The sequence below is a fragment of the Euprymna scolopes genome, chromosome 26, assembly GCF_053919585.1.
Source record: "Euprymna scolopes isolate OS-2025 chromosome 26, ASM5391958v1, whole genome shotgun sequence".
NCBI classification, from domain to species: Eukaryota; Metazoa; Mollusca; class Cephalopoda; order Sepiida; family Sepiolidae; genus Euprymna; species Euprymna scolopes.
Window position 1 is genome coordinate 81,389,072 of NC_136507.1, and position 25,751 is coordinate 81,414,822.

General features: G+C 33.5%; 1 protein-coding gene across 1 annotated transcript in view; it reads left to right on the forward strand.

Moving 5' to 3' along the window:
• LOC145248221 (iron-sulfur cluster assembly factor IBA57, mitochondrial-like) overlaps positions 1-25,751 on the forward strand; it is a 78,636-nt gene that overhangs the window by 11,023 nt on the left and 41,862 nt on the right. The window contains exons 3-4 of the mRNA XM_080110087.1: positions 382-519; positions 4,329-4,503. Of these exons, the coding sequence (XP_079966213.1) occupies positions 382-519; positions 4,329-4,503 (313 nt within the window). The remainder of the gene's footprint in view (positions 1-381; positions 520-4,328; positions 4,504-25,751) is intronic.

The following is a 25,751-nucleotide window of genomic DNA, read 5'->3' on the forward strand; positions in this document are numbered from 1 at the left end:
GTCGCAATAATGAACATATCCCAAAATTATGAAATCGATAAGATAGAAAATTAATTGTTAATGAAAATAGTTTTCGAAGAAAATTAGTGAAAATTGAGTTTTGTTAAAAAAAATAAAAATAAATAAACAAAGCAGTATAATAACAGGGGAGGTAATTTTTCTCTGAAAACTTTGAAAACATTAGGTGAATTTAGCAAAACTTAACTTTTTCCTTGATTAAATTATTCAGATTTTCAAATAACTTAGTGAAATAATGTTTTTGAATATGAGCCGATTCTTTCTAATTAAAATTCCATGTTTTTTTTTTTACTGCATTATTTTGTCTCCTATCTCTTTCTTGTTCAGTAATTATTTTCATTTCTTTTTTTTTTTTTTTGTCAGGGTCGAGTGCTTTATGATCTCATCATCTATGTTGTTCCTACCCAAGCTGAAGGGGAGAAGTGTTTCTATTTAGAATGTGACACAAATGTTAGCACGGACATTATCAAGTATTTCAAAAGATACAAGATCAGGAAAAAGGTATGCGTTTGATTTTCTAACTTTACTATATTTATATGTTCGTTCAGGGGAAGATAATCAGGATTACTTGTAAGGAAAAAGTATACTCATGCCAGGTTGTCCTGACAAACCTCTGTACAGAAATACCTTAGACACTCAAGGATAGTGTCTAGTAAGCATTCAAGTTCTCTCCTGTAGGTATTTAAGTTCACTCTAGTAGGTACTAACTGGAATAAAAACATCTGTTATAACTCAAATAAGAAAAAAAAAAAAAATTCTAACTTTTTTATTTTTTGTCAGATCAAGGGAAGCAACTCTGATCTACCCAAAAAATAAATTGTTGCAATTTCTGTACATTTGAACCCAGACTGACAGTAAAAACTGAGCTCATTGTGTAGCGCATATATATATATATATATATATATATATATATATATATATATATATATATATATATGGTGGAATGATATATATATGGAATGAATATATATATGATGGAATGATAAAAGTGTCGCCCTAAAGAAAACCACACTGTAGCTTTATTTTAAAACTTTTATTGAAAAATTCAATTCGGGTAACTTGATTATGTAGTAGAGCTGACATGTATATAATATAGCCGTCTTCAGTCTTAATCACCGTTTCGATAGAGGTCCAGAACTGGGAGCATCCCTTTTTCACAAGTGCCGGCAGAAGCTCAGCAGATGGCGACAATCAGGCTGGCTTTGGTGTTGTGGGAGGTCATGTTGGTGATGTTCTCGACGTTTGACCAAACAAAAAAGTCCAGCAGGTTTAGGTTGGCTGAGGAGGGGGGAGCAGTGAGAGAAATGTTCAAAGTCATAGAACTCCTTCTCAAGCCAAGCTTGCGTCTCTTTGGATTTATGGGCCAGTGTCGAATCCTGCTGCCTATTTTATTTGATTAAAAATGCCTTTTTAATTCACAGTTCAACGTTTTTTTTAAATATATTTTCAAACTGATGCTAACCAATGATGCATTTGTTTTTTTTTTTTTTTACTAATGCTTATGAAAAGAATCTATCTTTGAATATGCACGGGTTAAGGATGTTTCTTTATTATAATTCTTTGAATTTTTGATGGATTAATAAATATTGTAATTTACTCAATTTTTATTTTCATCATCAATTTTTTTTGTTTTTTTAATTGCTCTATTTAATATATATATTGAGTTTTGTATGATTTTGTTCTCATATAAAGATAATATTTATCTTTGTAATTTTAATTGTATATATTAGTGATGGGATGATTCCAATGTTTTCCCTGATTCCAATACAATTACTGATTCCAATTTTTTATAAATCTCTAAATATTTAATTATAAAGTTGCTGATTTTTTTACTGGCTACCACAAAAACATACGTTAAATGTGCAGATATTTTCTCAAACGTAAAAATACACTTGTGAGCTATAGTCTATAGATTTTAGTTTTTAGGTTGTTTAAAATCAATAACTATTTATTGTTTTAAAATCAATAAATATTTATTGTTTAAAATCAATAAATATTTATTGTTTAAAATCAATAAATATTTATTGTTTTAAAATCAATAAATATTTATTGTTTAAAATCAATAAATATTTATTGTTTTAAAATCAATAAATATTTATTGTTTAAAACAATAAATATTTATTGTTTTAAAATCAATAAATATTTATTGTTTAAAATCAATAAATATTTATTGTTTAAAATCAATAAATATTTATTGTTTTAAAATCAATAAATATTTATTGTTTAAAATCAATAAATATTTATTGTTTTAAAATCAATAAATATTTATTGTTTAAAATCAATAAATATTTATTGTTTAAAATCAATAAATATTTATTGTTTAAAATCAATAAATATTTATTGTTTAAAATCAATAAATATTGTTTAAAATCAATAAATATTTATTGTTTAAAATCAATAAATATTTATTGTTTTAAAATCAATAAATATTTATTGTTTTAACATTACTACCAGCAGTGTTAGATTTTGTTTTAAACAAAATCAAATAAAAAAGGAAAATTGAAAGAATCATTATTGGCATTGGGAAATAGGCACAAAATTTTCTGATTCCGATACAGATTTCAATACTCCAAAAAGTTTCGATTTTTAAAACAATTTTATTCTCGATTCCAATTACTCACCCCAATACTAATTAATATATATATATATATATATATATATATATATATTTATAAAATTCAAAATGGCGTAATGGAAACATATTATGAGATAATTACAGCTTCTCTTCCAATTTGCTGATTTTAATCATGTCGAAACGCACTTTATTTTCTTTTGATGGATTGATTGTTTGTTGTAATGTTTTTTATAATGGGGTATTATCCCGCACAGTCGGGAGATTCTATTTATAAACGATGCTGCTAGGAACTGACGAATCAAATTAATTCACGTTCTGTTACCAACCAATCAGAAACCAGAATTGCTCCATAAATATTAAACCTTTCTGTAGCAGAATGTTTTCTTTGTGTCAACACGGGAAGAATCTTTTGCTCCGTGGATTTCAACTCAAGAACTGTCTACTAAGAACCAGTCACCTACAGGACTTGTGTAGAACAGCTAAGCATCAGAAACTGTTCTGAAACTAAACATGGTTTACACTTCTAGATTGTTGCTATTTCTTCTGATGAGTTAAGGGCATAATAGATTCACTGATTGATATAATAATTAAGTAATTGATTTTGCACTATGAAGCAGATACTGTTAAGAATTGTAAATGGCAACTGAATTAAAGGAATAAATTATAAGATGGTCAACATCATGACCTTTGGAATATAGTCTTTTGTCATTTATTCACTATATTGCTCTGTAATTACATCAAGCTTCTTAAATAAGAATTGGTATATAAGAAAATATATTTCCACAGAAATATATGTATGTATATATATATATATATATATATATATATATATGTGTGTGTGTGTATTGAAGCAATCTGAATCAGGAATAAAAAAAAAAATCGGAACGTTTTGGCTATCAACATCTGTATTGGAATCGCACAAATTTGTGCCTATTTTCTGATGCCTAAAAACAATTCTTTTGTTTTTATTTCTTTGTTTTGTTTAAAACTTAATTTTCCACGACTCATATTAATGATGAAATGATGAATATTTATTGATTTTAAACAACCAGTAAAACTAAAACATAAAGGTCACACCCATAAATGTATTTTTACATTTGCGGAAATATATGCACATATTGCAATGGGCTGTTGCAGTAATTCGACTCCCCCCCCCCCACACTCCAAAAATAAAAACAAGTCTATATTTAAAAATTAAAAAAGAATGAGAATCAGAAATTTTGAACAGAATCGGTAATTGCATTTTCACCCCAGCAAGACGTAGTGCCACTTAGATGCCGGGGGGCTATTATCTGGGGCATAATTGCAGGGACACCATTTAGCGAGTTTAGCAGCAGGATGTCTATTCAAATTACACTTGAATTTCTGCATGGCAGTACAGTCTGGGAAACAGGAACCCGGAAGTGAATTCCAAAGTCTAGCAATTCTGGGGATGAAGCTATTAGAGTAGCAGGCTTTCTGACATCTGGAGATCTCTACTTTGTAGGGGTGGGATTTTGCTATTTGTCAGTTTGTCAGGGGTATTTACATCGAGGAGGTACAAAGGCTTGTAGTTTGTCGGAGCATCTACCATCAAAATACTTGTAAAACAGGCAGAGTGATGCAGCAGTTCATCGATAGGACAGAGGCTAAAGCGCAGCTGACAGTTCAGAACCAATTAGGTTAGCAACTCTCTTTAAAATATTGGAATCATCGCATCACTAACATCTATGTGTATATTTTATTTTTTTAACAGGTAACAGTGACTGATCTAAAGGGGGAATATAAAAGTTGGGCATCACTTTGTTCACCTCAGCAACTCCAAAACTCCTTATCGCAAGAAGAATCTGATCAAATTCTGCTTTGTGACCATGATCCCAGAGTACCAATGTTTTGTTCTAGACTCATCTTGCCTCATGATACGACGATATGTAAGTCAGTACTTATATCATTTTTATTTTTTACTAATAAATCACCATACATGAAGCCCAAAGATCACTCGATGATAAGGGTTAATGGGTTTGTGTTATGTGCAGAGTGTGACAAACATTTTGAAGATTGCAGACAATGGTTGTATCTGGGAAGGATTTGATTATTAAAGAGGATGTTTCAATGAGAATTTGACTTGAGACGACAAATCACGTAAATTGATCAAGTAGATTTATTTTTAAGTAAGAAAATCAAATTTTATGAGTAACAGTAGAGTGGCTGTCTTGTCTGCCATTTTGTAAACAATCTAAAAAAAACAAAAAACAAGGGCGGTAACTCAACAATTCAAACTTGCAAGATTTGTATTGTAATGCCTACAAACTTCTATTAATTGCTTAAAAATGATTTTCTTAATTAAAAATAAAACTACCTCATCAGTTTATGTGATTTTTAGAATACAATGTTTTCATTTTGCCATGGGTATGTACATCGTACAGATTTTTCTTTATTTTTATTCTTTTAATAAAGTGGGAATCCTGGATAAGAACCCAATCTTTTTATAAAAACAAAATGTTATGTAGGTGTCCATGGATCTTCTCCATCTCTTGTTTTTTGGTGAGGATGATGATGATGATGTGGTTTTAAAGCTCAGCATTGCTGGTGGTTGTTGAACAAGAAAATGTCGCGCGTGCTGCCTAGGTAGCCTAAAAGCTGAAGCTATCGACATCCCCAAAACCCTCAGAGACAAACCAGGACATTAGGAATGAATGTTATCAAAAACTCCTCATTTTTACTCCTTACTTCAACTATTACATAGAGTCGCTTTTAACTGTAACAACATAAACATTTTCAATCACCAGAAGTAAAAACAAAATAACATTTATTTCAACATTTATCACATCAATTAGAGTACACTCTCCGTAAAAAATGATAGGGGAAAATTATGCTTCACCAGTATTCACAATAATATTTGGTTCTTTTCTAGCTTTTTCTGTATATTACAAGACAGAAATAAAGAAAATTCCGTATGATATATGTACACGTGATAAAATGAAAATATCATACCATAAAAGTCATGTAAATTGATCTAGTAGTTTTATTTTTAAATAAAAATATCAAAATTTATAAGTATCTGATAAGTGGCTGTCTCGTCTGCCATTTTCAAAAAGGTATCCACAAACAAAAGGAGATAACTCAACAATAATTCTTAATTAGATTTCTGTTTTAATGCCTCTGCTGTCCATTAACCACTTAAAAATTATTTTCTTTATAAAAATAAAATTTTTTATAAAATTTATGTGATGTTTGGAAAATGATATTTTCATTTCATGACAGGTATTTTTGTTTTATTAGTATGAGGAGGGGTAATTCTGGGCAAGAACTGATTTTTTTTTTTTTTAAGAATCTCAATTAATTCGGTAAGGAAAAGTAGAAAACAATAAAGCTAATAAACCTATTTTTTATTTAACTAGAAAATTACTCGTCGTTGACTGGGTTCGAAAACGGTCTACAGAAAATGAACTCTGATTCATGAAAGTATGATAGGTTATGAAAAGGAAGAGTTGTAAAGAGATAGTTTCGAATTGTGGGGTATCAAAATCAAAGCAAAATATGATGAAAGTAAAAATAAAATAGATAATCCCCATAATTTATTATACCATACCTGTTTACACTGAAACACTTATCACAATATTCTGTGGATCTATATTAAAAAAACCTTGTTAAACTTTGTGACATATTTCCATTCTATGGAGGCCAGTCGCGAACGCAGACCCCACAATTTTATTATACCATCCTTATTTAAGTTAAAACATACTTATCAAAATATTATTATGTACATCTATATCAAAAAACCTTTTTTTAATTTTTTATTTCCATACTTTGTGAACCAGGCGCGTATGCAGACCCCACAATTTTAATGAACCACCGTTCTGCCAGATCAAACATACCCATTCCTGTGTCTCGATACATCTTCTATCATTATATGTGATCAGTTTTCTATAATAGTCAACCATATAGGAGCCTATTCGTGACCAAACACACACTCAGACGTTCAGCTTTATATTATAGATTTGTTGAAATTTTGCATTGTTTTTATTTTTTTACTCTATTTTAATTTTTTGAATAATTATTATTTTTATCAAGATCTCGGTGGAGACATTGATAAAATAAGCTTCCTTTATCATTTTTTTTGCTGGTATTAAAGTGTGGTATCTATTTTGATACAACACTTTATCGTTTCTGTGTTCGATCAGCGAAGGAGAAATGCTTCTATAGATTGAGGCAATTTTTATTTTTGTCCCTTTCAAAATAAAAATTGACAGTATTACTTATACAAGTCTAAAAATAGCAAATATTTTTCTTGCAAAGTTTTCAAACAAAACAATGAAATATAAAATTCGAAGGGAAACAACTCTGTATATCAAGGGAGGCAACTCTGTAAGATTTGATTTCTATGTTACAATACGAAACAAGCAATAGCAAGCCTATTATAGTTTTTAGTCGAGGTTCTCTCTGATGAAATCTATTTCCGAAAAGCATATATATTTTTTTATTGTATATAAGCTCACTTTCTCCTTTACTATTTGGTATTTTTCAGTAAAGAAATAACCATGAGATTTTGCAATTATAAATGATCAAAGTGTATCTTTTATTGTCTTATATTTAATTCACATTAGAAAACTTCTCATACCTGCTATTATCTCTACAAAGTCACCATTCACCCATGCATGGAGTATTGTCGTCACGTCTGAGCTGATGTACAGCCCACTACACAGACTCCAAAACAGAGTCTATAATCTAATAGCTCCTGCAATGCCCACCAAGTTCCAGCCATTCGATCATGGCTGCAATGTTGCATCTCTGGGCTTGTTTTACAAGTACTTCAATGGAATGTGCTCCGACAAACTTGCTGCTTTGGTGTACATACACTCGATCAACCCATAATCAGCTAAATCCCAGCCCTCTACTGTGGAAGAATTTTGTCTCTAATAGTTTTTTTTCCTCGCACTGCTAGACTTTATAATTCCTTCTATGTTTCCTTGACTGTACCAATCTGCTGAAATTTAAATTTAACAAAGTTTGCATAGGCTTGAAAAGGCCTTGAATTTTTAGCTTTGTTTTGAAAATGCCTCATTTCTATTATCACATTAAAAAAGTTTTGAAAATACGAAAAATATCTTGAAAAGGGATTGAAAATACGAAAAATATCTTGAAACGGTCTTGAAAATACAAAAAATATCTTGAAAAAGTCTTGAAAATACGAAAAATATCTTGAAAAGGGATTGAAAATACGAAAAATATCTTGAAAAGGGATTGAAAATCGTATTCTTTATGTCCAGTAAAATTTTTTGTTAAAATATTAAAAATAAAATCGAAATAACTGCTATTAAAATATTTTTAAAATATTAAAAATAAAATGCTATTAAAATATTTTTCAAATATTGATTACAATGCTATAAAAATATTTTTTAAATATTAGTTAAAATACTACTAAAATATTTTTAAAATATTAAAAATGAAATCAAAATAAATACATTCTTTTGAAATTGCATTATATTATTTCCGGCATTGTTGAAACAAGAGTTACCCCACTTTATTACAAAACTACCCGATGTTCCTATTTACTTGCCTCCCCACGAGGGCAGAGTAAGACACAAGGTCGGTTTTTAATGCGGGGAAAATCCAGCTCCCCCAAAAGTGGCACTCTGGATAGGAAAAAAAATAAAAATTGCCTCACTCTAGAAAGATTTCTTCTCTACCTGATGTTATCCATATAATTTACGGATGTAGTCAAAGTGAAACTCATAATCTTTTTTTTTTTTTTTTTTTTTACATGGTAGTCATTCGGGGATAAGGGTTATTGCATGTACAGTAATCAGTGCGTAATATTGTAGTAATCGTTAGTAATGGAGATTTGATAAAGAGTCTTAAGGGGGCGGTTTAACAAGAATTTGTTTATGTTGGACTTGAAGACATCCAAGTTGTAGTCAGGTGTGAAACAGGCAAACGGAAGAGGGTTCCACAGGCGTGCACTTCTAAGAAAGAAGCTTTGTTCATGAAATCTATATTTTGATTTAGGCACAGATAAAGAGTGGTGAAAATTATTGACAGTGTTTTCAGCTAGACAGGTGTTTTTCGTGAAATATTGGCATGGGGGGTACCAGAGATTGGAGCTCAGACGAGCACTTGCCATGGAAATAATGATAAAGCAAAGACAGGCTCGCAACGTCTCTTCTGTGGGAGAGAGGTTGCAGGGAAGAGAAAAGGGCATCCCCGACTAAGCCAGGAAATAAATACTATTAAAATATGTTTTTAAATATGAATTAAAATATTAGTTATTTCGTCTGGAAAAGGGCTTTAAAATGGACATTTAAAATCTGTATTAACATTGTACATTATGAACAAACGTGTGGCTTAAGAACTCGTTACTTAATGTGTCTCTATAAATATAGATTATAATTCTCAGTAGACCCTTGTATCTCAATTAAAATATGTCTTGTATTGGGTGAATCAAAGTGCTCCCCTCCTCCGCAAAATAGGGATCTTTAGAAGTAACTGAAATTCAGTGAGTCCTAATTTTTATCTAATAATTTTGGATTAAATTCAACTTAAATCTGAAATATTTAAATTTCCAAATAGGATATTGTGTCTATATTATGTCCCCCCCCCCCGCCCTAAAAAAAACCCTTTAAAATGCTCCAAAGAAACTGAAATTTAAGGAAAATTTATTAATACTTATTTTTTTAATTTCACAAAAAAATGGAGATGTTTGAATTTTTATGAAGGTGCCTTTTTATCTTCTCTGCATGAAACTAAATTAAAGTAAATATAGCCTAATAATCGTGTTCTAAAATTCATAATGATCAGTTAATTAGTTTAGGAAAACAATCATATAGATATATCTAACTTTATAAAGATATAGTATAAAGATATATTTTAGATAAATAAATAATAATTTTCATGTTGGATGGATGAAAATTATTATAAATAAAAAAAAAACAGGATAAAATTCAAGGAGTCTAAATAAAAAAAGGTGATCACAGAAACAAATATACTAAAAGAATAACCACATTTTTTCTTGTCCTGAATTCTTTCTCTATTAAAATACAAAAGTAAAGAAAACTCTTTGATGTATATACCCATTAGGAAACAAAACTATCATATTCAAAAAATGATGTAAATTGATCTAGTAGTTTTATTTTTATTAAAAATATAATTTTAAGTGATTAATAGGAATTTGTAGGCATCTATAAAATAAATCTCACCAACTTCCCCGAGCTATCTTCATGTTTCGTTCTATCTCTCCTGGGATCCTCCGATCACACAGTCGTATCAGTTAAGATAAAAATGAAATACAATAAGCCTTCAGATGTACCTCTCCACCGTACTGTATATCGATACTCTATGGATGACTGGGATAGCTTCCATACATTCATATCTGATCTACCTCTGCATTCCATGTTTAAAAAGGATATATCCTCTATAGTATCAGACCTGACCAAGTGGTTAATTGTAGACATAGACCAATTCATACCATCCAAAAAATTCCAACAAAAACCTAACAGCCAGCGATGGTTCTACCCTGAATGTGCTGCTGCCATTGCACACAGAAATCACTTTTTCCATAGCTACCAACGTAATAGATGTACTGAGACTAAAGCTGCCTTCAGGACTGCCAGCAACCACTGTAAAAGAGTAATAAAAAATGCTCAGTCCGTCAAATCCATAGTAGCTGAGCAGCGGCTTGGTTCCCACCAGTTTTGGCAAATAGCAAACAAGATCCTGAACAGATGCGTGCGTTCTATCCCAACTGTCATCAATGGACCTGAGGTCATTTTGTCAGCATCAGACAAGGCCAAACTGCCTACTACCACTTTTTTTTTTTTTGCTCAACACATACCTCCAAACACCCAGGTAACGCCGGGCACCCAGGCTAGTTACAATATAAATCTTGTATAAATTATTGTTGAATTATCTCTCTTTTGTTTCTTTAATTTTTTTTCATGTATTAAAAGATGGGTTCTTGTCCGAAATTCCTCCTAAATTAAAAAACGAAAATAAAAAAGAAATTGTATGATGTACTTATGCATGGCAAAATAAAAAAATCATATTCCAAAACATGTAAAGAAAATCATTTTTAAGTAATTAATGGGGATTCGTTGGCATTACAATATAAATCTTTCAAGTTTAAATTGTTAAGTTATTTTAATTTATTTTTTTTTTTTAGATTGTTTTCAAAATGGCAAACAAGCACTGTTGCGTTACTCATAAAATTTGATTTTTTTTTATTAAAAATAAAATTACTTGATCAATCTGCATGATTTTTAGAATATGACATTTTCGCTTCGTCATGAGTACATACATGATACAGACTTTTTATATTTTTGTCTTTTAATATTGGAGAGATTCTGAACAGTAACAACCATTTTTTACAAATAACAAATCTCCACCTTTTATTCTTGTTGATTGAAGCGACCATCTTTTTCTTCCAAGTGGGCTGGTACATTCATGCATAGCAATTTTCACTTGAGATGTATTTCTCCAGTGAGTTATAGATATCATTATTTAAAAAAAAATTTTTTTTCTGCATTCAGCTATAAAAACAGTGATGAGCCAATCTCTCCTGGTGTCAAATTGTAAATATCTACATTTTTTTAGAGAACACACTGGTGACATGTGTATGCATAACCGACTCAATATTTCTACATTAAAGAGAACCATAGAATTGAAAACATAAGAAATCATATTTTTTAAAACCAACTTTGATGCCAAAAGATTTTTTTTTTTTTTCAATAACTGAAAACAATATAAATCAAATATTTCAGCCAACTCTGGCCTTCCTCAGTGCATTATAGACATTTCAATTTTTTTTATATTATTTATTTATTTTTATTTTATTTTTTTTTTGCATTGCCGAGCGATAACTATAAATGCCGGTGATAGTCGATTTTCCTGGTGTCAAATGGAGACGATTATGTCTTTTTTGTTTGTAGAGAGCATGCTAACAACAAATGTATGAGTAACAGATCTAATATTTCTACATTGAAAAGCACTGTAGAATTAGAAATATGAGAAATAATTTTTGAAATCAGATTCAATGCTTAAAGATTTTTATTTTTTATTTATTTATTTTTTTAAATCTATATAAGATAGAAGTCGCTCATATTTTTATGTAAAATATTTAGTGTTTGAAGCTTGATATTTCTGCCTACTTTGGCATTGGGCCTGCTTATCTCCAATTTCTTTCTGGCACTCCACTTAAGCACTACTGGTCTTGGATATGACCTTAAACTATATCCGATGGTGAGGCCCTAGCTTGCGGGCTTTGGGGAGTGTGGAGCCACCCTTTAATTGCCATTACTCCCGGGTCCACCCTGACCTGGAGTGGTAGTACTTGTTAGGGTCCCAACTATGTGTTAAATAGAAACCGACTTTTAAAAAAAAACAAATATGCTCTATTAAAAAATTTTTCTTCAAAATAACTGGATTCGGCATTAAATAACCCGAAAAGGGTTGATATGCCGTAAAACAAAAACAACCAAACCAACCTAAGCACTACTATGTCAGCAGAAGGAAGTGTTTTTATATATTGGGAACCTATGCCAGAACATAGAGATTATGTTAACTAGTATGAATTTTTGGTGAGGGTTACATTAAGTGCATGTCAGGATAGTCTGGCAGCAAATAGAAATAGACCCAGCTGCAGGTGGCATGATTGAAGTGAGGGGTGTGGGTGGTCAAGGGTTACCTGACTCGATAAAACGTGCTAGAAATTCAGGTGTCAGATGACATAGAGATGAGGGAACAGAGTTTCTAGTCAGTTGGAGTCAGGAAACGAAATACGCGATATGTGTCTGCCAATGTTGAGAGAATCTAAATGAATGTTCCTATTTACTTGCCTCCCCACGAGGGCAGAGTTAGACACAAGGTCGGTTTTTAAAGTGTGGGGAAAATCCAAGAGGGACACTCTTTGAGGAGCTGGATTTTCTTTGAGGAACAAAAATAAAAATTGTCTCGGTCATGAAAGACTTCTTCTCCACTAACCGAGAACAGAAAAGTTGAAACGTAGCATCAGAACAGATACTACACTACTCTTCATCCAAAGGCCGTGGACTTTAAATGAATGTTGCCTAGAGACTTTGCCCTTATATCGGCCATCTTAAGACTAAGTAGAAAAACAAGTTAAGAGGTCAAGGGTGTGAGTTCCATATAAAAACGATGATTTAATTTGAATAAAATAAAATATGAAATCAAGTGCACTTGAAAGCCAAATCACAAAGTAGTATAAGGAAAATTAACAAATATTTTACTTGTTTGAAATTTATAACATAAATATATTTCATAGCTAAACTCCATCCTCAGTATGTAGTTTTCTTTTTTTTTTTCTTCTTTCTTGCCATGTTGTTAAGCTGAAGAAAGAAAAGTCTGTTTGTAAAGAGCCGCGCGTTGTATCTCAGCGGTTGAATTTTGAATGTTGGGACTGTGCGTAGGCAACACAAGAATAACGTCCACATTTCAAAATGCAACTGCTGAGATACAATGTTGTGATTTTCTATAAGTTCTTTTCTTTTTTTTTCTTTTTACATAGGCATCACCTCTAATCAAGGCCCAGAGGCCACTCGAGGATGAGGGTTAAAGAGTGTGCACTAGTCAATTGGACAATATAGTAATCGTTAGTAATGGAAATTCAGTAAATTTGTTAACTTAAGTGGAACGGCTCATCAAGAACTTGTTTACGTTGGACTTGAAGACAACCATTGTAGTCAGCTAGAAAGCAAGCAACAGAAGACAGTTCCACAGGCGTGCAGTTCTAAGAAAGAAACTTTGTTCATGGAAGCTATGTTTAGGTTTAGGCACAGATAAAGAGTTGGGGAAATTAGTGATAGTGGTTCAGCTAGACGAGTGTTTCTCATGAAAGTTTGGCAAGAGGAGACAATAGATTGGAGCTCAGACGAGCACTTGCCATGAAAATAACGATAAAGCAGAGACAGGCTCACTTCTGTAGGAAAGAGGTTGCAGGGAAGATAAAAGGGCATCCCCTACTAGATTACAAAGTCTATTTTGAACTCTGTCAAGGCAGAATAAGTCTATTTTCCCATCAATAAGATTTCTTGTGTGTCTGTGTTTTTTTTTACTTTAATTTATACTGATTCATAATTACCTAACTATTAATATTGTTACTTGTAATGTTTTGTCATTGGTTGAAGAGTATTTATTCTAGTTTTAATTAATTCTACAGTTGTAAATTCTGGTAGAAATTATATTCAAACTTGTATCGATCAAACATTCGTCAAATATGTTTATTCTAAATACTTAATATCTATTTTACAAAATGACATTTTTCAAGTTAATTGTTTTCTCCCTAGATATGTAGTTATTTTTATATTCTTATGGTAATTCAGTTTACGATTAAAGACTATGAGTGTTTGGCTTTCTTTCAGTTATTTTTAATTTATATTAATTGACCCTACCAACTATCAATTATTATTTCACAACTTATAATGTACATCTTAAATCACATTTTCCTTATATTATTTTTTACCTAAAATACCATATGTACTTTTGTTTTTGGAGGTCACCACTTATCAAGGCCCGGAGTAATCAATGAGATAGTATTGTAGTAATCATTAGTAGTGGAGATTTGATAGGGTTTCTTACTTAAGAGGGCGGTTTGTCAGGAATTTGTTTATGTTGGACTTGAAGACATCCAAGTTGTAGTCAGGTGGGAAAGAGGCAAACGGAAGAGAGTTCCACAGTCATGCACTTTTGAGAAAGAAGCTCTGCTCATTTAGAACAAAATTTTTTTTAATTACATTTTCACCCCAAACCAGGCACATTGCAACTTTGTTATAGGGGGCTACTATCGGAGACATAAGCATCAGGGGTACTGTGTAGGAAGTTGGGCAGCAAGATGTCGGTTCACGTTGCACTTGAACTTCTGCATGTCAGTGCAGTCGGGGAAGCAGGGACCCGGAAGGGAATTCCAAAGTCTAGCTGGTCTGGGGAAGAAACTTTTTTTTTTTAACGGTGGTCACCACTTATCAAGGCCCGGAAGCCACTTAGGGATAAGGGTTATTGCAAGTACAGTACGTTTGTGTGGAGATTTGATGAAGTGTTTACTTAAGGGGGCGGTTCATTAGGAATTTGTTAACGTTGAACTTGAAGACATCCAAGTTGTAGTCAGGTGGGAAGCAGGCAGACGGAACAGAGTTCCACAGGCGTGCAGTTCTAAGAAAGAAGCTTTGTTCATGGAATCCACGTTTTGATTTAGACACAGATAAAGAGTGGAGGAAATTTTTCACAGTGGATTCAGCTAGACGGGTGTTTTTTGTGAAAGATTGGCGAGGGGGGACCAGAGACTGGAGCTCAGATGAGCACCTGCCATGGAAATAACGATAAAACAAGGATAGGCTCGCAATGTCTCTTCTGTGGGAGAGAGGTTGCATTTCAGATCAGGAGTAAAGGTCAAACCCAAAAGCTTGTCAAAGCATGGGGCCTCCCCAAGATGAGAGCCATCCATTTCAATTGATGCCAGATGGGGATCAGAGCGTTGATGATGTAAGGATAGAAGCTTAGTTTTGGATGCATTAAAAGTAACCAGCCACGTCTTCTCCCACTGTACCACATGCTCAAGATCAGAAGAGAGAGAATTAGAGAGAACCTTGTCATTTACGGCCTTTGATGTGTTGCCATAGATGGTCATGTCATCCGCATAGATGTCAACGAATGATTAAGTATGTGTTTTGGGAGATCATTGATGTAGATCAGGAAGAGAGTTGGGCCCAGGATGGACCCCTGAGGGACTCCAGCATTAATACTGTGGGCCTTTGATTTCTGTCCATCAACCACTACTCTTATGAACCTATCAGAGAGAAATGATTTAATGATTGAGAAAGCATTTCCAATGATACCGTAGCTGGAAATCTTGTGAAGTAGGCCCTTATGCCATATCTTATCGAAGGTCTTTGATATGTCAAGAGCAATTGCCCTGGAAAGGAAGCCTTTGTCAAGAGATTCACTAATCCTTATATTTAAGGTTTTCTGGTTGAGATGTGCAGCTTGCCGTAAGGTGATATTAAATGAATTGAACCATTTTTTTTTTTTAATCTTGCCTATAATATATCGGCATTCATCAATTCATGGAGTCATCTATCATTAATAAATTATGGTCATTAGGGTATGTTTGTTTCTGATACTCACTTATGTTATTAGTTCTATTATGTTTCTTGAATTTTATGCCTTTGTTCTATAAACGGTTTTATTGTCTTATATCTTTAGACTAGCCTGGGTGCCCGCGTTGCCAGGTGTTTGGAGGTGTGTGTTGAGCAAAAAAAAAAAAAAGGTAGTAGGCAGACAAGTTCGAACTCGTACCGCAAAGGAGAAAAGAACATGAAAAAAAAATGTGACGTCTTTACCGTTGCGGCCATCGCCAAACTGGAAGTGGCGAAGGTTTAAATTAAGGCTAGTCAATCAAAAAGAGGAGATGACTTTCGAAAATATCGGCGAAAAATGTGACCTCTCCCTGTAGAAAAGTGCCCAGTTGAGGGTGAAGGAAGTAATGTTTTTAGCCAATTTTTCGATAATTGTCGTCAGAAGAATCAAGCTTCAAAACGATAATGATTTTGTGAAAATCCGTCACCTCTGTCGAAAGTTTTAGGCAGACAAACAAACATACATACATACATACATACATTTAAACAGACAGGTGAGATTTATATTATAGAAGATGGAGTTATCTATCATTAATAAATTATGGTTATTGATGTGTGTATGATTATGATATTAATGTTATTATTTTATTACGTTTCTGGAATCTGATGTTTTTGTTCTATAAACGGTTTTACTGTCTTATATCTTTAAATTACTTTGTACTTAATGTATCTACGTTTAGGATTAAAATACTTGGTTGCTCTAATTTACTTATATTTTATTATACAAGAGTAGAACACCTGAAAGTTGGAAGTTTAATTCCAGATGAGAACAGTAGTCCAAATAATTCGAATTATCACATATCATCTAAAGAAAAATCCAAAACTTAGGAGTCCATTTTCACCTAACATATTTGCTGCTTATTTAAGACCACTTGCTCCTCACCGTTCTTCTCTGTTGCTTTTATTTGATTACACAAGGGAAAAAAAGTCGAAAGTCGAAGGTTACATCAGCCGAAACGTTGTGAGCGTAACATTGCAGATGAGAGCAGTAGTCCAAATAATCCGAATTATCATTATCTAAAATAATCCAAAAACGTTCACCAACCAAATGTTTATTTAGAACACGTTCCATGGAATCGGTTGTCATTTATAGATGATAACAAAGTGTCATATTCACCGGGGGGGAACCGTTATGTGTATTTGTCATAAACAAGAAAGGTTTCTTATTTTTGAAAAAATGCGGCCATTAAGATAAAATTGCTTCATACTGATAAATATGTTCAACTTATTGAAATGGCCTTTCTGAAACGGTGGTTGACTTATACACGATATTAATCCAAATTACTGGTCATGTTTATTTGCGATATATGAATGTCACCGAAACTCAGTTGCCATTTGTTTGGAGAGGTGAATAACTTGTTTCAATATTGTATCTTGTTGCTGCCGAGATGAAAACAGGTCAGTTGGATAAGGTCTTGTGGCTCTGTTTTTTTTTTTCTTTCTTTCTTTCTTTCTTTTTTTTTTTTTTTTTAGACAAACTGAATTATGTATGTCTGAAAAGAAATGGGACTAGTGTCACAAACAATTTAGTTCAATTCTAAACAACAAAAAATTGGTTTCCTCTTCAAATTACTACATAAATGCTAATGCATACTAGCTAATATATTTGTTGTGCAACCTACCCACTCTGATATTTAACATTAACTATTTGAAATAGTTTATTTCAATTAAATTTACGTTTGCCATCCAAATCTACTTTCTCCACAACTGAGTTCTCATCCGTTTCCATTGTATTACATTTCGGGTTTGTATTACTGTACACATAGATTCAAAAAAGTTGTCAAAAAACAAATATATAACAAATAAATGTTATCAAAGGCAAGATAAGTTACTTTTCTACCAAACTGGATATATGTTTTGTGTTTTTATTCAGTGTAACATGTTTATTCAGCTCGAAAACCATACAGTGTTTACCGATGTATTGGAACATTCAAGATGGCGTCTTATTCTCTCTTTAACACGGTAAGTGTGGGAAAAGATGTTATAAATAAAAAACCGGATCAAATACTGTTAAAAACTCGCTCAATATATCTTGCCGTGACATAGGTTGACATATATTCGGCGGGTTTTTAATAGTATTTTGTATAGTTTTTTTATTTATAACACCTTTTTCCATACTTACGGTGTTAAAGAGGGTGTGAGACGCCATCTTGAATTTTCAAATACATCGGTAAACACTGTATGTTTTTCAAGCTGAATAAGTATGTTACATTGAATAAAAACACAAAAAAATATATCCAGTTTGGTAGAAAAGTAACTTATCTTGCCTTTGATAACATTTATTTGTTATATATTTGTTTTTTGACAACTTTTTCGAATCTATGTGTACAGTAATACAAACCCTACATTTCTTGCTTACAAACTAGCTATCATTGTTATATACTGGGTGTTATTATTACTTACATGAAAAGGGGACCGCCCTTATCATGTAACATCATCTCTCAACCTACCAGCAATTCGGCTGCACTTTTTTGTTTACCTAATGTGTACAAGTACCACGAAAAATTAGTTGCACCCAACTCCCCTTCCATAAACTGAGCTGAGGAATCCCCTTTTTTTTTGGGGGGGGGGGACTTTCCCACACTACAACCCCTGATCACTACTTTGTTTAGCTAACAAACTCAGTAGAGAACCTTGGTTTACTCCTGCTTAAACGTAAAAGCCGCCATTAAATGTTCTCTTAAATTTAACATGATTAAGTGTTTCTATATATTGCTTGAACAACCTCCACCAATCACTTGTTTGCCCTTAATTTCTGCAAAACCCACAAGAGAGAATTTCTTTGCCAGACTGTCAAAATATTTCTTCAGATTTACAAAAGCAAAATCCAAGTTTTTTTGTTTTTTTTCGGTCCTGGATATGACCTTAAACTATATCCAGTGGTGAGGCCCCAGCTTGTGGGCTTTGGGGAGTGTGGAGCCACCCTTTAATTACCATTGCTCGCAGGTCCACTCTGACCCGGACTGGTAGTACCTGTTAGGGTTCCAACTATGGGTTAAATAGAAACCGACTTGAAAACAACAAATATATTCTATTAAAAAATTTTTCTTCAAAATCTTTAGATTCGGCATTAAATAGCCCGAAAAGGGTTGATATGCCGTAAAACAAAAACAACCAACCAAGTTTTTTTTTTTCTTACCAAGATACTTTTCGTCTATTTATCTAAGAATACATATAGCATGAGTTGTGCTTTGCCAAACTGTAAAAACCAAACTGCGTTTCATCTATACTTATCCAATTCCTTATTTGCTGCTCAATTATTCTCTCAATCATTTTTCCTGACTTGATCCTTCAACATTAATATCCTTTGAAATTACTTTTGTCCAGAGCTTACCCTTTACAATTGTAACAATTTACAATTATACTAAGTTTACAGTCTTTCAGGATAACTTTTTTCTGTGATCATCTCAATGTCTGTTTTCATCACAACCTTCAACATTTTTGCAACAACACATGTAGTTTTTTTTTTTTCAATCTTATGCTTCTTTTTGTTTTTTTACATAGGAGACACCACTTATCAAGGCCTGGAGGCCACTCGAGGATAAGGGTTAATGGATATACATTAGTCAATGGGATTATAGCATAGTAATCAGTAGTAGTGGAAATTTTGTAAATTGGATTACTTAAGGGGACGGTTCATCAAGAACTTGTTAACATCGGACTTGAAGACAAATTGTTATCAGCTGGAAAGCAGGCAAACGGAAGACAGTTCCACAAGCGTGCAGTTCTAAGAAAGAAGCTTTGTTCATGGAATCTATGTTTAGGTTTAGGCACAAATAAAGAGTGTGGGAAATTATTGATCGTGGTTTTGGCTAGACGAATGATTTTCGTGGGAACCATAGATTGGAGCTCAGACGAGCACTTGCCATGAAAATAACGATAAAGCAGAGGCAGGCTCGCAACATCTCTTCTGTGGGAAAGAGGTTGCAGGGAAGAGAAAAGGGCATTCCCCACTAAGCTACAAAGTCTATTTTGAACTCTGTCAAGGCAGAATAAGCTGCTTCTAGCAGCTCCTGCCCAGATGTGGCAACAGTACTCCATCCTTAGTCGTACCTGGCTTTTATATAGGTACAGAATTGCATCAGGAGTGAGATATCTACTGGAGCGATAGAAGGATCCAAACATTTTTCCAGCAACTTTGGCAGCAGATTTGATGTACGCGTTTCATTTCAGATCTTCAAGTTATAACTTCCCATAGCATTTCTTTTTCGATCCTTATAGCTGGACTGAATACTGCATGCATAAAATTATAAATTATATAAGTACACAATATAGCATAAAATATATTTTTTTATTTTAAAGTTGTGGAGATGGAATTTATGAAAGATAGAAAGGAAAAATAATTAAACACAGAAAATAAAATAAAAAGATTTCTTTAGATTTACAAAAGCAAAATCCAAGATACTTTTCTTCTTTTTGTCTTTTTTTTTTTTACACGGTGGTCACCACCTATCAAGGCCCGGAAGCCACTCAGGGATAAGGGTTATTGAAAGTACAGTACGTTAGTGTGGAGATTTGATGAAGTGTTTACTTAAGGGGACGGTTCATTAGGAATTTGTTAACGTTGGATTTGAAGACATTCAAGTTGTAGTCAGGTGGGAAGCAGGCAGACGGAACAGAGTTCCACAGGCGTGCAGTTCTAAGAAAGAAGCTTTGTTCATGGAATCCACGTTTTGATTTAGGCACAGATAAAAAGTGGGGAAAATTTTTCACAGTGGATTCAGCTAGACGGGTGTTTTTTGCGAAAGATTGGCGAGGGGGGACCAGAGACTGGAGCTCAGACGAGCACCTGCCATGGAAATAACGATAAAACAAGAATAGGCTCGCAACATCTCTTCTGTGGGAGAGAGGCCGCAGGGTAGAGAAAAGGGCATCCCCCACCAAGCCACGAAGTCCATCCTGTACTCTGTCAAGGCAGGATAGGCTGTCCTTAGCAGCTCCTGCCCAGATATGGCAGCAGTATTCCATCCTTGGACGTACTTGGCTTTTATATAGATAGAGAATTGCATCAGTAGTGAGATATCTTCATATATACTTATCTAATTTATTTTTTGCTGTGTAATCTCTCTCAGGACCTGGTCCTTCAACGTTAATATCTTTTGTAATTACGTCTATCTAGAACTTAACCAATGCCATTGTAACAATTTACAATGTTTTTTTTTTACAAAGAAGTCGCCGCTTATCAAGGCCCAGAGGCCACTCGTGGATAAGGGTTAAAGCGCGTACAGTAGTCAATAGGACAATACAGTAATCGTTAGTGTAAATTTGGTAAATTGGATTACTTAAGAGAAACGACTCATCAAGAACTTGTTTACATTCGACTTGAAAACGACCATATTGTAGTCAGCTGGAAAGCAGGAAAACGGAAGGGAGTTCCACAGGTGTGCAGTTCTAAGAATCTTCATTCATGGAATCTACATTTAGGTTTAGGCACAGATAAAGAGTGGGGGAAATTTTTGATAGTGTTTTCAGCTAGACGAGTGTTTCTCGTGAATGTTTGGTGAGGGAGGGGACCATAGATTGCAGCTCAGACGAGCACTGGCCATGAAAATAACGATAAAGCAGAGACAGGTTCGCAACGTCTCTTCTGTGAGAAAGAGGTAGCAGGGAAGAGAAAAGGGTAGCAGGATAACCTCTTCTATCTGATGATTTAAATCTGTAATCATCTCCGTGCTTGCTTCATCCGCAGCGTTCAACATTGCGCGTTCAACAACATAAAATAATGAAAATTGATACCGAGGTAATTTATTTACAACCAAAGACTTTATTTAAAACAAGTAAAGAATGTTTATATATTTTTTATACATTTATTTTGATGAAAAATGCATAAGACTGTGTGTGTGTGTGTGTGTGTGTGTGTGTGTGTGTGCGTGTGTATATGTGCATACATGTGCATTGTTGATCTCTGCGATCGTGTGTGAACTGAAAATTACATATTGTGTTTAATGTGGTTACAGAGTGAATTCAGTGATTGTACAGTTCATTATTCATGATTTTTGGAGTTTAGCTTACCTCTGTAAGGCTGTTCAATGTGCAGAGATCATTCCAATTATCGAGTCGGTTTGCAGGTGTAACCAACTCGAAATGTATGAGTGCCGTCTGTTCTTGTCTGTGCCACGGGGGAGGGGAATGAGAAAGAGAAAAAAAGAGAAAGAGATGGAAGAGGAAGTTGATATCACCACCTATCGGCGGAAACATGCAACTGCTGGAAATAAGGGCGATAACCGTATATGTCTCAAACTGGAAGTTTTGTTCATTGTGTCCGTATGTTTGCTATGCGTGAAACTACAGACTAATGTGTCTCCACAACATTTCTGCAACATCTGAGAGTCCTTTATCCGTAACCTTCTTCATCCTACCCACAGCTTCCTGTTCTTTTTTTCCAATTATGATAACATGCAATATAGATGGATTAAATATACTTAAAATTTTCTGAACTATGTGTTATATATATTAGGACCCTGCGTCAGTAAATAGAGATTATATTAATTAGCATGAATTTTAGAAAGTATTTAATAAGCACATATTTAAACAATTTGGTGGAAAACGGAAATAGACCCAGTGCAGCTGGTGTGATTGATGCAAGAGTTTAAAGGTCAGCTCTCTAGACAAAACGCATTAAAGAAGTCAGATGTCAAATGATATTACAGAGAAGTTACATCACATGTTTGGGGGGGGCAGAACAGAGTTTCTAAACAGTTTGAGTTGGGGAAGCCAACAGATAAGATGCGCCCAACAATGTAGAAATCTAAAGTGAATATTTCCTAAAAATTCTGTTTTGTATGTCCACCATTTTACAGCTAAGTAAGAAAATTAAGTAAGAAGGAATTAATTTTAGCTTCGGAATAAATTAATTTTAGTGTCTCTTTTAGTTTCTCCCCTCATGAATGAACATCTTTTCCCAATAAAACTTTTGAAATTTCAATAATTTTCCATTGTTTCCATGCATGAGTTTGTGTGAAAAGACTGTGTAAACGGTTCATTTAACGTTTGTGTTGCGTTCGTTTAACGTTCGTTTAACGTGCATGTAACAACATTCGTTTAATATTTGTTTAATGTTTGTTTAACGTTCATGAAACGTTCGTTTAATGTTTGTTCAATGTTGACATTGTTATGAAAATACTACATTTATCTCAGAATAAATATAACACCATTTACCTCAGGATAAATATAGCACAACTTGTACTTTGCATAAAATCAAACTGTATTTCATGTATACTTATCTAATTTCTTATTTGCTGCTCAATTATTCTCTCAATCATTTTTCCAGACTTGATCCTTCAACATTAATATCCTTTGAAATTACTTCTATCCAGAGCTTACCCTTTATAATTGTAACAATTTACAGTTGTACTTAGTTTACAGTCTTTCAGTATAACTTCTTTCTATGATCGTCTCAATGCTTGTTTTAATCACAACCTTCAACATTTTTGCAATAACATGTTAAATTTTTTTTGTTCAGTCTTATCCTTCCTCAAGTTATAACTTCCGATAGCATTTCTTTCTCAATCCTAATAGCTGGATTGGATACTGCATACATAAAATTATATAAGGATAAAATACACACTATACCATAAAATAAAATTTTTTAAATGTTGTGGAGACGAATTTATGAAAATTAGAAAAGAAAAACAATTAAACACAGGAAAAAATTTGAATAAAAAAAAATTAAAACAGATTTAACCATTTTTTTTTAATCACTTTTTCTGATGACGTTTGTTTATCTAAACAAAACTGGTCAAATCTCCTGTTTTAAGTTCTTGTATTTAATTGTTTTACAAATTGTTGTCACACTGTAAAGCGTCTAAGTTAAAAGAATTGGAAAGTTCGGGATGAGAAATCGAACCTGGATTGTGGGTTTTAGAATTACTGATACTAGTTGGTAGATAAATAACAGAGTTGAACAGAAACAAGAGGAAAGCCAAAGTTTTGTAAACAGAAAATCATCACTAAAAATATATCGGAGAAAACAATAGAAAAGTTGGACGGGTCAACATTTGATAGGTATAAATATGGTATTGAATGTCGGTCGAGCGACCCAAATAATTGACCGGTTGAAACACTTGATACGTATGAATGGAAGATTAATATCTTGCGTATCAGCAGCCTCAGGTCAAAGGCGATGTGTGACGGGCTAGCCAAAAATATATAAAACACAGGGGTTTTTTTTTGCGAGCAGGCAGTCAGAGAGAAAAGCCGGAGAGAGATATAGATGCACTGACTGCACCTACCGCCCCACTTCTACACGCCGCATCTACCACCACCATCACCATGATCACAAACACGGCTTTCACAGTGTTCACACTCAATCAATTTGATGTAACAAGGAATTAGTGTTTTATTGTAGCTTTTCTTTTGCAATACACTTAGACTTATTATTTATAACTAGTCGTCTGTTTTTTTTCTTTGTCTTTCTCTCTCGTCTTGTGACGTCATAATAAAACATCATAACCGGTCCCGTGACTTAGGACCGACCCTATGGTGAAAACGTCATAACTGATGCCTTAGACCAACGATCAACCCTGCGGAAAAATCCAAGGACACAACCAAATAATCATCACGTTCAACTCAAAGAACAAACTACTTCAACGTTCCACGAAAGAAAAAAAAAATCCTAACTGATACCGAGGTAGATTCTTGTGGTTGCGGCAACAATTACGAAAAAATCCCGGTCCCCAGGAAACAAACAACAACAAAATTATGGTGAAAACGTTATATTGTAAATAAAAAAATATGCTCAACACGATGGCTTTCAAGGTGCCTTTAAATAAGTTTCCAGACTTTTTTGTATGGGCACTTTTATTGATAGTACACCCATGAAACTCTAGTCTCCTTCAAAGTAATCTCCTCCGGCTGCAATGCACTTGTACTGTTCCAACAACTTCTGGAAGTCTCCATGGAAGTTCTCTTGTGTGAGTGCGTCACTGACCCTTGTTACAGCCCTTTTCATTTCTTCAGTTGTCCCATGACAAGTGCCTCTAACGTTTTTCTTGAGATTAGGGAATAATCAAAAGTCACAGGGAGCAAGGTCTGGACAACAGGGAGGATGAGGCATTGTGTTGATGCCAATCGTAGTCAAATAGTCTGTGGCAAGAATGGAGTTTTGAACTGGTGCATTCATGCAAATCTTCCACATCTTCAGTTCCTTGTGAATAATTGTGTTTATAGTTCCCACACTGACATCAAACTGTGCACTTATTGTCTCTATACGCATACGATGATCCTTATCTATGAAATTCTTTATTTGGCCAATCAACGCTAATGTTCTGACTTCCTTACTTGTCCCACACCTCTCATTATCCCTCACAAACTCCCTGCCTTCCTTGAATCTCTTATGCCACTCAAAAACTGATGCTCAATTCATGCAAGATGGTCCAAAAGCAGTCTGAAGCATTCCATACGTTTCTGTAGCATTTTATTTTTTTCAACAGAATTTTATTGCATATCGTTCTTCTAAAGTGTCCTCACGTCCAGATTGCATTTTTGAAATTCACCAGCTGTGACTATCAGGCTTTAGTAGAGTGTATTCCAATTCCTGCTGTAGCTGTTTATCTAAACCTGAAATTATAAAAATTAGTCAGTCATCTCAAAAGACGTATAGCAATAAGATACTTAGTTTTTAAGCGTCTACGACAATTTTAAATGCGTGTACGAAAACTGTTTGGAAACTTATTGAAGGCACCTCATATTTACATTAAACTAATCTGACGAACAGATCCCTTAACATGAACATTGTAAACTGAAATTTAAACATTTTTAAAACATTTTTACTAGAGAGTCACTTCTTGTTAAGGCCCAAAGGCCACTCGAGGATAAGGCTTAATTGATAATATTCTGAAGAAGTAACAAGAATCGTTTATCCTCTAATTTTTAACTTATATTCTTTTATTTGAATCCAACAAAATAAATTAGTATTTATCATAAACACGTTTTATACTTGACCGTGTTTTGTTATATGCATAGAACAATTTGGTGCTTACCAACGCATCTCAGGTGAAAACATGATTACGCACTTGCATGCCATGTAAAAATTAATA